At 37.0% G+C, this 16,079-nt stretch overlaps 1 protein-coding gene across 1 annotated transcript; it reads right to left on the bottom strand.

Annotated features, from left to right (window-relative positions):
• Positions 1 to 55: 55 nt before the first annotated feature.
• LOC139934768 (uncharacterized) lies at positions 56 to 14,593 on the bottom strand. The gene is made up of 8 exons (XM_071929176.1): positions 14,131 to 14,593; positions 9,088 to 9,094; positions 8,610 to 8,678; positions 6,220 to 6,283; positions 4,722 to 4,823; positions 3,760 to 3,939; positions 2,910 to 3,041; positions 56 to 1,581 (listed from the first exon to the last, which is right to left on the bottom strand). Exons 1-8 carry the CDS (start codon positions 14,210 to 14,212, stop codon positions 1,453 to 1,455), a joined length of 765 nt encoding a protein of 254 aa, XP_071785277.1. The 5' UTR covers positions 14,213 to 14,593; the 3' UTR covers positions 56 to 1,452.
• Between the last annotated feature and the right edge of the window lie 1,486 nt (positions 14,594 to 16,079).

Here is a 16,079-nt window from a genome sequence, read left to right as displayed (position 1 = left end):
AAATTTTCACGGGTTTGTTATTCTATGCATATGTTAAGATACACCAACTGAGAAGATTGACAATTTTAATACCAATAGTGTCCTGCCGTCGATTCCACAAAACTCTTCTTAACTTAAGACGTATCCTCGGACTTAGGACGAGCCCCAACCCTGCACTGTAGCACGCAGACCTTAAGATTAATCCTAAGGTAGGATGAGTTACTCGTCCTAACTCGAGATAAGACGAGTTCTAACTCTTTGTAAAATCGACCCCGTGTCTTTAAAAAGTAGTGATTTGGATTAATTATAAGACTCACTGCGAAAAAAAAGGATAACATAGAAATTGTAATCAAATCACAACTCATAACTTACAGCTTAATTGAAGAGGTATTAAATCTGTAAGGAACTATGTTGGTCATGATAGCACTAAAGTTTACACAGAATCTTAACGTTAGGCTTATGGTGAATATAATCAATGCATACCCTGTGTAAAAATCCGTTATGAGAATTTATGACATTTTAAGTCCAAATATTATACATTACATTACCCAACTCATTATGTATGGCAAATTATGATATCAAAAACAAATCACGTTTATGAGGTTTGAAGTATAGGTTAAGTACTATCAAGATTAAACCAAGATAATTATTTAAAGAGACTACGATAGTATTTGGCACATTAATTATTCTGAAAATAACCCTTATAAAAATACTGTACATACAATATTTATGATATGGAATAACTGCATGCCGATTTCACATTGCCGAAAGAGCGCATGGAAATTTGACTTGACTAATGCTAGAAGAAATCGCATGCCTCAAAGTGAAATTAAAGATGCTTTGTCAGATTTTTGTCCCCAAACACCAAACATTAAAAAATAGATATTTTTGAGTGAATGGTATTTCAAAGAGTATCACCCGCTCAAACGAAAAAGTTTAACTTTTACTTTCAATGGTCAGGAACCATGACGACAATTTAAAACGTTTCTTTTAAAACACATAAGAATTGGTCAATTGATATATTGTCGGGATCCCGTCAAAAACTTATTTTGAGCACTTTATTTCACTGCTACTAATAACTGGCGGACCTTTTCAAGCAATGGCTGAAATGAAATCTTGTAACTTTCTCGACCCCCATCAAAATACCTACTGAATTTTTAATCAAAACCGGCCAAAAATCTGACATAGCATCTTTAAATGAACGTCTGCAAACCAACCCCCTCCCCGCCCCAATTGAAATAATGACGAAATAAACCGATTACAAAAATAAATGTTTTAACTAAGACTACTTCTTGATAATTTATTGACCCATTATCGTCAAATGTCGAGTAACAGCCAGGTATATGCAGAAATTAAACCAGACTATTTTTAAAAATATATACAAATATTCTTTAAAAAACAATTCTCATCTAAATAGCGTGTAGTAAAAGCAGTACAAAAATGATATTTACGAGAAGAGAGTTGTTCAACTTTTTACAAGAAATTAAACATGTGTTTAGCGGGTACTGCGTAGTTGTCATGAATGAGCTTGTTGTAGAGTGAATCCCGATCTTGTATATGGGCGTATCGTGATGAGGCTATGCTGGACTTTGGTGTGTGCGGCTAAAGGAAAAACACAACAAATATAGCGGGTATTAACTTTTTATAATTTTATAGGAACACGTTGTCTTGGATCGGTCAAGAGTTGGTCTTCGAAAAGCGTTTGAAGCCGTTTGTTATGAAATGCAAATGGTTAGTTAGACAGATAATTTAAAAGTAGGATATAATAATCCTGACAAATATGCATCGAAATTGCACCGTTTTCATTTTACGTCGCGACGAAACATGGTCGGCCATTTTGTGCAGTCGAGACTCCATTAATTGGCCGACCTCGTTAGTTCGCGACGTACAAGGAAACCGTGCAATTTCTATAGACGATGTGACCTATGTTTACATTCAAACCGCCCTCTGTTGACAAAACACTAACTACGTCATGTTTCACCGGGCACTGAGTTGCGCAGTCATAGTAAGATTACGTACACTTTCTAGCTGGCTGCCAAAACACAAAGGTTTTGCCCGGCGGTCTGCGCGCGAATCATGTTATCATTTTCGTGTGAGGTCACACCGTCTATTGATACTTGTGTGAATCATTATTATTCTACTCTTAAAACATCATTTTGGAACCCACTGCTAGCGCACACATTGAGGATTGGAATGCCTCTAGTCACCTCTAGCTCGGTGGTCTGGTGGTAAGACACCAGGGCCCAATTTCATAGAGCTGCTAAGCAGACAAAATTACTGAGCATGAAATTTCTTCCTTGATAAAAACATGATACCAACATAATTTCCATTTGATGCATATTGGCTATTACTGACATTCAGCTGTTGTTTGCTTATCCTATAAATCACGTGAACATTTGGTTAAAAATCCTATTTTATGAAAGGCCAAAATTTCATGCTAAGCAAATTTCTGTGCTTAGCAGCTCTATGAAATTGGGCCCAGGGCCCATTTTCATTGTAAGCGCTGCTTAACGGTAAGCATTCGTGCTCACTATTGTAGAACAAACATTGCTAAGGTGCAAGCGTATTTCACAGGTTAGCAGAAAAATTCGGGCGGCCATATTGCGCGTTTACCATGCATTGATTTGCATTGTGATGTCGCTTATGTTTGTGCGGTAAGCGGATCTATGAAATGGAAATCGCGTAGCATATAAGCACAAAATTAGTCGCTAAGCTCCGCTATGAAATTAGGCCCTGTTCTAACATTGTACAGGTCGTAGGTTCGAATCTATTGCACCCCGAATGCAAAAAATAACATTATCATAAATACCCTTTTTTTTTTTCTTGGATACTTAAGTATCCCCTGTAAAATTCTCTGGTGAACTCCTCAAATTTGTATAACACATGGGAAGTTTATGGGAGGGATGTTTTTTCTTCTTGTTCGTTCTTACCCTTAGTCCGTTGTTTGTTTCCTCGCTGAAGAAACCTGCATTGTCCCTGCAGAGTGACGTAGTGCTACCCCGCGGTAGATTGGTCAGAGGTACTTCCACGTCTCGTACTTTCTTCTCCCCTCTGTTCATGCACTAAACAAAATATAAGAAGCAATATATTGAGTATATTGATAATAATTTTGAGTTATTACCAATAGTGTACACTGCCTTTTAAGGAGTAAAAAAACAACATTACAAACAATACTAGCCCCTCAAGAAACAGCTTCTTAGACTCCTATACAAATCCCTTCATTCGTTCATTCAAACCTTCATGAAAACAGTAAAAATACTGACGATGACTCGAGCAAGCTAGTCGAAACGTTGAGACCAATTCAGAACTGACTCCGCGGCAGTACGGCATTACGATCCTATAAGCTAAAGTAGTAGTCCAGTCAAATTTCTATACCGTCCGCCCTGGTAATAGTTAAAAGCAGGACAGTTTTTTCAGAACTGAGAAGTCTCCCGAACCTCCGTTTATCTACTCCGCGGCAAGTAGAAAGCAAGACAGTTCCCTAAGATCAACTCTACCTGGCAAGTAGATACACACATGGTGTTAACGCAAACCAATATACTGTAGAAATACATCTTCTTAAAGGAGTAAATTATCATTAAAAAAAGCTATTTATAACAAGGCAGAGAAAAAAATATATCATCTGGAAGCCGAGGCTTATGTTGAGATGCATGGGAACAGACACATATAACAGCAACAGGGACAAGAACGTACGGACAGAGACATGAAACATACTTCTTATAGTGACTGATACTTTCTTCTGTCTTATCTTTATTGTAATTAAACCATGTAGCATCTTACCAGTAGTTGTATTGAGACTGTGAATATTGCAAGAGCCATCAGTCCGCATAGTACTGCTATGATGATTTCCGGTATATACTGATGCCATATGTCGGATACGCTTAGCACAATCGACACTGTATTGGGCTGCACTCTGTACACGTTCTCCATGAATAAAAAAGCGTAGTTACCTGTTCGGAGCTGTTTCAAACAAAAACATAAACATAAACTTAAAAAACAGGGGAGCTTGTAAAACAGGCAATTAATTAGGCAAAATTAAAATGTGACGATTTTAAATCGTTAACAATTTTTAAAAGTTGCTTTAAAGGCACTGGACACTATTGGTAATAACTCAAAATAACTGTTAGCATAACAACCTACTTCATTTCATGGTAACAAGCAATGGAGAGCTGTTGATAGTATAAAACATTGTGAGAAACGTCTCCCTACGAAGTAACGTAGTTTTTGGTTTGGAGACCTCACAATTAGACTTTGAGGTCCCGACATTAAGCATCTGAGCTGAAAGCACACAACTACGTGTGACAAGGGTGTTTTTTTCTTTCATTATTGTCTCGCAACTTCGACGACCAATTGAGTTCAAATTTGTACATGTTTGTTATATTGAGAACAACAAATTATCTTATTTACCCCAATAAGGTTACCAGCGAAAGTACCTTGTTTTATTTACCCTTTTGGCTGGTGTCATGCTTGTCCGAAATTGCTTAACCAATATTTTATGCTTAGCAGCTTTACGGAAGTTTGGCACAAGGCTCTACTCTATAAAGTCTATTAAGCATAAAAAGCCATGTACAGAAATATTAGAGTAAGTAGATACCGGGTACCAGCCAAAAAATCAAAATGCTTGCATTGTTGCAACTGGTGCCCTATAATCATTTCTTAAGAAATTGGGCCCTGCTGGCAAAAAGACCGAAAGTCAGCGTATACACACATGATCTAAAAACTGAAAGAAACTTTAAACTCACACTTTGCTCCATTTCATTCCTGGACTTAATCTTAGCAGTACTTGCAGTATTGATTCTGAGTGTAAAATTCACGTTGATACGTCCCGAAGTGGTCTCGGTCACCTATTGGAAGGAAAATAAAGTCATGAAAAGTTGTAAACAGTCACGAATAACAGCCTTTACTGTTATACTTACGGAGCCAGTAATTTAGCTCTTTGACCAGGGCCAAATTTCATAGAGCTGCTAAGCACACACATTTGCTTAATAGCATGTCATTTTTGTCTTGATAAAAACAGAATTACCCAACAAATTTCCATGTGATTTTCTGGATAAGCAACCAACAGCTGAATACCAAGTAACAAGCAAAATGCAACAAATGGAAATTGGTTGGCAATCCTGTTTTTTCAAGGAAGAAATGTCATGCTAAGCAAATTTGTGTGCTTAGTAGTTCTATGAAATTGGTCCCTGTTGAGGAGACGGTGCCGTACACCGTGCCCACCCCCCCCCCCCTCAAACACACACACACACGGAGGGAATACACATGCAAGACTTCAGTCTGAGGTGGGATTTGAACCAGGGTCCAAGAGGTGAAAGGCAGGGAAAGAAACTACTGAGCCAGCCCTGGTATGACGTCAGTCTCCATTGCCTTTCACTACGTGGTATGCAACGGAGGAATCCTGCGGGTTACCACTGAGCTGAACTGGTACCCTCATATTTTGTATGTTGCTGAAGAGGTCGTGCACGGTTACAATTGAATATTTCGGTTTGTGGCGATCAGTTTATAAAAATCAGTTCTTGGGCTAAAGATTTGTGTAAAGTAGACAAATGAAGTTCAATGGTCAAAGGAATATTCACATTTTAAACGAAAGAAATGTCATTTTAGAAGTCCACAATTGAGAATGGATGTTTACTAGCCAGTGTTTAGTGATCAAAGCAGGGTGAGGGTCCTGCCTTTACAACTACAAGAAACATTGACTTTTTTTCTACCTTAAAGGAAAACGTTGCCTTGGATCGGTCGAGTTGGTCTATAAAAGCGTTTGTAACCGTGTGTTATAAAATGCATCTGGTTGGAAAGATGTTTTGAAAGTAGAACACAATGATCCACACAATCTTGCCTTGAAATTGCGTGGGTATCCTTTTACTTTGCAAACTAACACGGTCGGCCACTTATGGGAGTCAAGGTAAAAGGAAAACCACGCAATTTCAAGGCATTTTTGTGTGGATCATTGTAGTCTACTTTTACAACATCTCTCTACCTTTATGCATTTTCTAACAAACCGTTACATAACGCTTTTCAAAGACCATGTCGACCGATCCAAGGCAACGTGTTCCTCTAACTAACTAACTTTGGCAATAATTCGGAAGGAATGTTTATTTTGAAGACTAGTGTACATGTATTTTGCTACCAGCGAGCTTTAGGTTATACGAATACAATTTTTCTAAATTATGGTATAAATCCTGACTCTAATATCATTGCTTGGAAACAAGATATAACGTAATTTATCAAAGCTATACTTGCCTGAAGTAAGAATACTTCTGTCTGTGAGAAATTAAACAGGTCAATAATGTCGGCCAACAGGGAACTGAAATAAGAAGTGAAAAATTGTTATTAAAGACACACTATTGGTAATCGTCAAAGACTAGTCTTCACAGTTGGTGTATCTCAATATATGCATATATGTTCACAATTGAACATAAAACACATGCAAGTTCGACGCAAACAAAAGCTAATGTTTAAAGTGCTTAAAGACAGTGGACACTATTGGTAACTGTCAAAGACCAGTCTTCTCACTTGCTGTATCTCATCATATGCATGAAATAACAGACCTGTGAAAATTTGAGCTCAATCAGCCATCAAAGTTGCGAGATAATAATGAAAGAAAAAACACCCTTTTCACACAAAGTTGTGTGCTTTCAGATGCTTGATTTCGAGACCTCAAATTCTCAATCTGAGGTCTCGAAATCAAATACGCGGAAAACTACTTCTTTCTCGAAAACTACGTCACTTGAGAGGGAGCCGTTTCTCACAATGTTTTATACTATCAACCTCTCCCCGTCACTCGTTACCAAGTAAGATTTTATGCTAATAATTATTTTGAGTTAAATTACCAATAGTGCCCACTGCCTTTAAACAAGAAAATATTTAAAAACCGCATGCAACTGTATACTTCAAAACAAAATTCGTCTTTTTTTAGTCCTCCCTTGAATTATTGTTGTTGTTCCTTTTTTTTTTTGGTCGAACTTGTTAATCGTTCGTCATCATTTATGCGGCTTAAAATTGTGGGTGTTTTCTAACAGCAGAACCACCACTTTGTGCTCTTAGAAATAAGCTTAAAATGCTCAAATAAAACCCCACATAGTTCACATTGGTTTACGCACAAGGAGTGTGCCATTTGCACATCAAACTAGTTCTACACATGACCGAGTTTGTTTTGTGTGTTATGAACAGTGTACCTTCACGTTTACAGAGTTCAAGGGAACACTCACAAATTCCGACATAAAGGATTCATTGTCACAAAACACACCGTTTGAGAGTTATGAAAAACACCCTATAACCGCCCACGTTGTGCAAAAGTCGAAAACATTTACAAAATGGTGGTTAGACCCATAGTGAGTTGCTTCATATAGGATAGGGATTATACTTTTAAACGTGAACACAAACCGACCAGTAGAAACACTGGTTGTGATCATACTTGTTTGTGTGTTCTTTTATGTAGATGTATAAAGGAGGTGAGGCATTGCAGGGTGGGTTATCAATAAATATTATTTGGTTCGCGGTAACACCATGTGTGTATCTAATTGTCAGTTGTTCGAGGAGAACTGTCTTGCTTTATTCTACTACCGCGGAGTAGATGCATAGTTGTTTAGATGCTTGTTTCATGTTTTCTATAGTTGTTTGTCATTTTTGCTGTGGTCTTGTTTGTTTTGTTTTCTCTCTGATGTGTGATTAAGGGTCCCCATGTATGGGCCTGCGTGCCTGTTCTCCCTTTTGCACATTATTTTGTTTTTTTTTGTGCAATGACGGTAATAAACTTAACTATCTAATTAGTTTTCACAGTGTCCATTACTACGTTTATAAAGTATCATTGTAAGCTTCGCACCCACTGTTACATTCTAGTCCCCAAAACTAAATCAAAGTTTGGAATTTTAGCAGCTTGGATTTTCAAAGGATTGCTAGAGCTGACAAAAAAAAGTAGCAGAAAGTTCATGTTTTGTGTGATGAACCATATACCTGAAATGACCAAACTGTGAAATCTGGGCTTAATCAGTTGTGTGAGAAAATTGTGAAAACCATTGCACAATATTGTGAAAACCGTTGCACAATTTTCAGCGTGTAAACAAAATCCTTATAGTTGTAACAACCGAGGTCAGCTCTTGCGTTTTTGTAAGTTTTCAGATACAGTCTTCTCGAGATAGGCCTAACGATTTCATTTCAATGGGAAACATTTCACAGAATGTTTTCTTTTTTAGTATGAATTTAACAATAAGTATAGCTTTCAGACTACACTAAATCAGGCATGATCTCTGACAACTCCACAATCGATGGTATTTATGGTCTGCCATTTTGGGCGGCAATTTGAACTATAGATAATGGTGTGCGCCAAAAATACCCACAACAGCGACACATGGGAAGTGGACTTCAAAAATTGCGCAAACAATATTTATTTCGATTGATGATGCTAGTAAATATGGTCTATACTATACAAATCCAATGTTTCGGGAGGCTGTAACCTTGTGGTTAGGGTGGATGTTGCATATAAAATGCTGAATGCACTATTATTAGAGCGTTTTAACAATACTTTGTTTTCCCAAGCAAAAAAAAAAAATCCAAGACATTAAATACATTAAAATAACGTCTGTATTTACTGAAAGAAAATAAAAATTTATTATTATTAGTTTGAATCTTACCTTTCGAAATTATCGACATTTTGCCCAATTAGAGAATAGTCTTGTTGAAACTCGAAACTAACTTGTGTTCTGCGAAAAAAAAGATAAACAAAAATAAACATTATTACAGCTAATTTAAATGCAAATCAACCTTATATCTCCAACCTTGCCACAGGTATAGGTACATTTGATTGTCGTAGATTCATGTGTTTCATTGGATAGACCGAGTGAGAGTTAACAACAATATTTTAATAATTATTATTGTATCATCATTATTTCCTATCGTCTTTTTTTCACCCAGATATTTTTTGATGATCACCTCAGTACTTTCTGAATTTTATTAATTTATTTTCCCCCAGGTCTAGTTTATTGTCTTTATTTCGATGGATTAATTACATCTGTTAATTAAACTGCCGTTGTGGACAGTGTAGTGTCATTGCTTATACAAACACTCTGACGATAAACGCAATCTTATAATGATATAAGTGTTAATACTTACTGTGCTTCTGCAAAGCGATGTCACATGAAGCGGAATGCGAGAGAGGGAGAAAGAAAAACATTCAAGATTTAATTGTTTGGAAAAATAAATAGGGGAAAAAAAGAAATAAAAGTCTAGCTGCAATACACGATGTGATTTCATGTGCCGACCATAAACCCACTTGCTTTACTGCTTTACATACCAGGCACCTCTCAATGGAATCTAATAATATTTCAACTTTCAAGTTAGTTTAGACATAGAGCAGGACGATTCAATAACTCAATCAATCTTTGGTTTCGATTATACCAGACTTTCGAGTCAACTGACTGACTGAAGGTAGAAATTGATATTCCTCTTAAAGCCATTATACACTATCGGTAAACAGTATTGTCCAAGTCCCACACTTCGTGTATCACAACTTGTACATAAAACAACAAACCTGTGAAAATTTAATCTCAATCGGTCATCGGAGTCTGGAGAAAATAACAAGAAAACCCATTCTTGTTTCCGCACGTTTCGCCGTGTCATGACATGTGTTTGAAATAAATCCGTAATTCTCGCTATCGAGAATTGTCTTTCACCGTTACCTTCTGTAAACCCTGTAAATTGTTTGTAAATCTGTGAGAAAAAAATTCTGTACCGAAAGTGTATAATGGCTTTAAAAGACGGAATATCATAGGATGAAGAAATGTATGTTCGTTGTTTGAGAAAAAAAAATGTCAGAATAAATCATAATAATAACATCAGTAGTTGTTATAAATGCCCTATATATTAGATACATTGTTTTTTGAAGAACAAAACATGTTTTGGTTTTGAGTATACGCATCAGATACACATTGGAACCAACCTGTGCACACGTCAACTTAAAGGCAGTGGACACCATTGGTAATTACTCAAAATTATTATTAGCATAAAACCTTAGTTGGTAACGAGTAATGGGGAGAGGTTGGTAGTATAAAACACTGTGAGAAACGGCTCCCTCTAAAGTGACGTAGTTTTCGAGAAAGAAGTATATTTCCACGAATTTGATTTCGAGACCTCAAGTTTAGAACTTTAGGTCCCGTAACCAAGCATCTGAAAGCACACAACTTCGTGTGACAAGGGTGTTTTTTCTTTCTTTTATAGTTATCTCGCAACTCCGACGACCAATCGAGCTCAAATTTTCACAGGTTCGTTTTTTATGCATATGTTGAGATACACCAAGTGAGAAGACTGGTCTTTGACAATTACCAACAGTGTCCACTGGCTTTAAATGGGACCAATTTTAGTGAAATATAACATGAAACTGTTTTATATTATGTCAGGGATAATTTTGTTGTGCACAGATGGATATAATTAGAATTCTACATGTTTCAACTGACGTTGACCCATAAAATAAGCCATTTGATTGTCGTGGACACATGGGGCAATCTTTTATTTTGGTAAAATTGTCTAAAATACAAACCAAACAGTGCACTCTATGGTCCACCATACCCAAACACTACCATTCAGCTTGAGGCATGTTCTGCATGGGAGTGGAATGTGATAATCATATAGAGATGCCAAACGTAAACTACTTATTGTTTGGCAACTCGATAAAGCTCAGGTTGTGTAAAGAAATGAAGTAACAAAATATATGTAATGCGATCTCACTCATAAAAGCAGCAAAGAAACTAGGATAAACGAAACAAGGGTATCATGACACGGTGGGGTGTACCTTTTGTTATAGGGGTACGCCTACTTAATGTTCAATTTAGTTTCTTTTTAGCAAGCCACTTTTCAGAGCTCTTCAGAGCTCTTTCACAATTTACTATCAAACAGAAACATATTGTTGAAACAATGAAATCACCATAAAAAGCTTATAAAATGTAACAATTTTTTGTTGGTAACCTTAATCTCAACACACAAGTCAAGATTTCAACCATCAGTCATGCATCAACCCTCCCCCTCCCTGATAAAGGAACTGACAACTGTGGTAATTTTCAAAAACCAGGTCTTCCAAAATATGCATAAAACAACAAATATGTAAAAAATTTAGACTCAATTGGTTATCGAAGTTGCCAGGGAATTATGAAAGATAAAACACCCTTGTTGATAAGTTGTGTTCTTTAGATGCCCGAATAAAGGGCCTCATCAGGCCTGAAGTCTTTTGATGTCTAAAATATAAGTTACCTCTTTCTCGAAAACTATGTTATACTTCGGGGGGTTGTTTCTCACACTGTTTTATACTATCAAAAGCTCCCCATTACTTGTTACCAAGTAAGTTTTTATGCTAATAAATATTTTGAGTAATTACCATTAGTGTCCAGTTCCTTACAACCTATAATGGTGGCTGGTTGTATATACATGAATTGAATGTATGACAAACGAAAACTAAGGTATACTGCCTCCTGGTCACCTGCTACACCATTAAGCATCATCATTAGGTTCATGCAAGTTCACTTTGATTTAATTGTTTAATTGTGGATAAATCGATTTTTGCTGTTCTATGCTATTACAATTTATTGGGCTCATTAAATGGTTAAACACAACCGTGAAAACAACACTTCCTAAATGTAATAGCAATTCAATACAACAAATAGAATGTACTGAATAAATTCCTTACCATCCCAAATCCGCCGTTACCCAAATTTGCCAACATGACGAATTCAGAAGGAGTGGGGGTTGTAGGCTTAAATAAGATAGCTTACTGGGTCGGAATGCGAGCATTTCAATTGTATTATCTAACCAAACAATTTGATATGGAGTGGCGTAGAACGAGGGTAGTGAGCATTGGGGTCCATGTTGGCATTAGTACGTAGGGATATCGTAACAGACCATATCACTTGGTTTCACAATTATTGTAAAAGTGCATTCTGCTGTGTTTCATTTCAGGTAACGTATTCTACCTACATCTATTTACCTTGGTTTATGTGAATCATTATTACACTTTCATCAGTCAAAAAGCACATAAAAAAATGAAAAGCAAGCTTTAGATACACCCACATTCTTCAAAATCAAAAACGATAACAATAATTTACAATCCACAGGATGTAAAATTATCTCTACGTTTGTGTACAAATCGTGCCTGCATGAAGTCCCGGGCTCTCTGGCTCAGCGGCTCTTTTGTGAACATGTGATGTCCAAAGTATAGATCTACTTCTTAAAGACACTGGACACTATTGGTAGTTGTCAAAGACCAGTCTTCTCACTTGGTGTATCTCAACATATGCATAAAATAATGTAATTTGAGCTCAATCGGTCGTAGAAGTTGCGAGATAACTATGAAAGAAAAAACACCCTTGTCACACGAAGTTGTGTGCTTTCAGATGCTAGATTTTGACACCTCAAGATCTAAATCTGAGGTCTCGAAATCAAATACGTGGACAATTACTACTTTCTCGAAAATAAGTCGCCTCAGTGGGAGCCGTTTCTCAACATGTTTTATACTATAACTCTCCCCATTACTCGTAGAGTTTTATGCTAATAAATATTTTGAGTTATTACCAAAATACTAATAGTGTCCACTGCCTTTAACTCTGTTCACGGGTCGGCCATTTTGTTTGTCTGTCATGAATAATGTACGTAAGCAAATCAAGGCTGGACATGAGTAAGAATAGTAAAGAGAGCACAAACATGAACCTCTGTTACAATGTGGACCGACATTTACCACAGAGAAGGGACATTTTAATTCAAAGTAAGTAGATTTTGTTCTGAAATCCCTTCGTCTCCCTCCAAGGACAGAATGTTATGATTGATCAAAAACTTTTATTTTAAAATTTTATAATGTGTTCCAACAATGTGTTTGAAGGAGATATCATGACAGGTCGCTTTGTTTGTTGTTTGTTCGTTTGTTTAGACAATCTTCCTTCCAAGGTATTTCAACAACAGCCAATCTCTCTTATACAAACATTGGTTAAACGTTTATGACTACGAATAGCACAAATCAATACATATTGTGATTCAGTAACTAGACGACTTGTTCGGTCAGTGTGAAAACAACAGCTAGCTTTGGTTATAGGTTTGAATGAACATTTTCTTGACCTATAAAGCCTAGGCCTACGCCCTATATACTGACCTTTTGGCCTACGCCCTTTTAGCACAAGCAACTTACACCCACGCCTAATGGTGACCTGGAAACACACAACCTTTGTTTTCTATGGAGGGGTGGAGGTTCCCTCTTAGATAACAGTACCACGCCCATCTTAACACATTGTATTAACTGTATCGAGGGTGTTATAGTGGCAATACTTTAACGTCAATTACTCATCATCCATATTCGACACTTTCTATTCCGTCTGAGTTCTTAATTCCTTTCAAGAATAGGATAATAACCAAGCAAGCAAAAAAAAACAAAACAAAAAAAGCACAAACGAACAAACAGCAACTACAGCAACAAATGTACACAATATTTCGCAAAGTGATTCAGCAACATTTATCGCCACAACCGAGTGGTCGTTTGATATGGACTAAAGTAAAATGATAAACTTGCCAAAAAAAGGTCAGTAAGGTTGGTAATCATCGAAATCAAAAATCTGACAAACTTTGCTTTTTTGATAAACTTCCGTATCCTGCCACCAATTGTTTACTCATTTTTACAAAAAGGGATATCTCATTGTGGTAAATTCGATACTATATTATTTCATATCGAATGAAAAATTGGTGGCGTGATACGGAAACTTTTACCAAGAACCGGGTTTTAAAATTGACACATGGGTGTTGTTACTATCTACCGGAGAGAGAGTAAAACAAAATAACATCTATATGGTATTAAAATAACACAAGTGCTGTTTTTTGCAGAGGTTGACACTGTTGAGGTTCATGAAAATCCGAAATGCCTCTAAAACCTTATTTAGATTAAAAAAAAACAATATAAAAAATAGTTTTGCTTGGTTTTTGGTAAGGACATCGAAAAAAAGTTAACAATAATATGATTTCAGTGCAGCTGTTTGTTTGTTTGCAGTTGACCACAGTTTGGGCTAGTATGACATAATATTCATATGTCAGCAATGATATCTCAATCAAATTATTAACTACACAGCAAGCGATTTTAAGTACCATTTAATAAGTACCCAGAGTTAATGACACGGACACTATTAAACTCACCTGTTGTTTGCAGTATAGTAGTGGCAAGTAATAAAGTTATTAACATCCCAAAGTTTACACCTAGGTTCAGCCACCTTCCCATCTTAACTCAGGAACCAGCGTTGCATAATTTCCAAGAAGATCATCACGGTATGTTAAGATGATCGAGATGATTTTGTTTGGTTTTATAGTTCACGTTGATTTCTTTTTAGATGGGAGTTAGAAGTGCGTACGGCTTCTAACACACAGTGTTTGTACATGTCATGTACATATTGCGCTGTTTTATTTCTGTCAGTACACATCCGGATCCATGTACAGTCTGGAATGTATTATTTGTGTATACGTACAACTCCTGCGGCTCGTAATTTGCTTTGTATGACGTTTGGATCAATACGCCCTACATTGTGCATGCATGGGCAACTTTCTATTGTCAGATAGTTTCTATTCTATTTGTGGTAGTGACTAATATCGTGTGACACCTAGTAACACTGCAGCAGACAGCGGGCAATGGGTTCAGGGTGAATATGGGGTTAGGTCACCTTGGAAATATCCCTGACAGTTTCTTAAAGGTTTTAACTTTTCAGATTTGAAGGTTGAAGTCTCTACTTCCAAGCGAAAGGTCACAGTATTGTTATCATGTTATTTATAGTATAATATAATCAAGTACGGCCAAGCTGTATTGTGGTCAGCAATGTACTATCGAGGTGCATCCCGCTTTGCCGCCCCGCAAGCATAAAGGGGGAAAACCCTATGAGGCAACCGGTATTTTAAGAATGTCTAGTTCTTAAGATCTTATCATAAAAAATAAAAAGTTGAAACGCCGGTATCAGGCCTACAAGGTGAGACGGTTAGTGCCAAAGAACAAAAACTAGCTGCACTTCTGGTGTTGACGGCGTGCGTCAAATTGACTATACTTTGACGTCATCTTTGGAATGTTTTCTTGTCATTGCAACCATAGAGTAAGGACAGAGAGTGCCTGAACAAAATTGAGCTCCAACAAGTGACGTAACACAAATGGTGACGTCACGGGGCTTTTCGAGAGTCTTTCTGATAAGCACCAGGGAAATGTATTCGAAACTAGTTATTGTTTACATGCATTCGTGTAGTTCACACTCTCATGTGAACCAAAGTTCCTTCAGTTCAAATGAGATTCAGCAAATACCGCTTTCTTTGCCGTTTTTCGTTCAAACTGGTCTGTGCAAAACACAGCACCGTGGACTTGCGGCTTTACTTCCCATCCGAATGATGAAGGAGTATCTTTCTCAAGAACTGAAGTGCTTCGACCGGGACCGAGACAACACTCAAGTCAAGTGCACGATAGGCCAGCCACTCCTATGTGCACACTTCAAAGCGGTATATAATTGCTTGTTTGTGTATAATTGTTGTAAAGATAAGATAAGATAAGATAAGATAAGAACTTTATTATCCCACATTGGGGAAATTAAAACTGGCCATGAACCAGGCCTCGTTGGGATAAAACACAGTAATGATCCAACATAATTGTAAAATGGAACAGGCAAACAAGTCCAGCAAAACTGTAGCATCAAGGTCAACACTTGATGGATAGGATAAGGTTCGGGCCCAGTTGGATCTGAACAAATATTTTAATGCAACCTCAAAATGGTCTGAACGTTTGGTGAAGACTTTAAATTTTAATTGCAATAAAAAGTTAATACTTGGTACAGCAGCCTTGGTGTAAGTAGGTAATGCATTTTGAGAAACCTTCACTTTCACTGAAGGAACATCCGCTCCAGATGTTCGACTGTTTCTCAAAAACGCTACCATCTTTTTAAAGACACTAGACACTATTGGTAATTGTCAAAGACAAGTCTTTCACTTGGTGTATCTCACAAAATGCATAAAATAACAAACATGTGACAATTTGGGCTCAATTGGTCGTCGAAGTTGCAAGATAACAATGAAAGAAAAAACACCTTATAGTGTCAGACGAAGTTGTGTGCTTTCAGATG

Source organism: Asterias amurensis, chromosome 1 (genome assembly GCF_032118995.1).
Source record: "Asterias amurensis chromosome 1, ASM3211899v1".
Lineage (NCBI taxonomy): Eukaryota > Metazoa > Echinodermata > Asteroidea > Forcipulatida > Asteriidae > Asterias > Asterias amurensis.
Note: the sequence above shows the minus strand (reverse complement) of the source record. Positions and strands in the feature narration are given on the sequence as shown.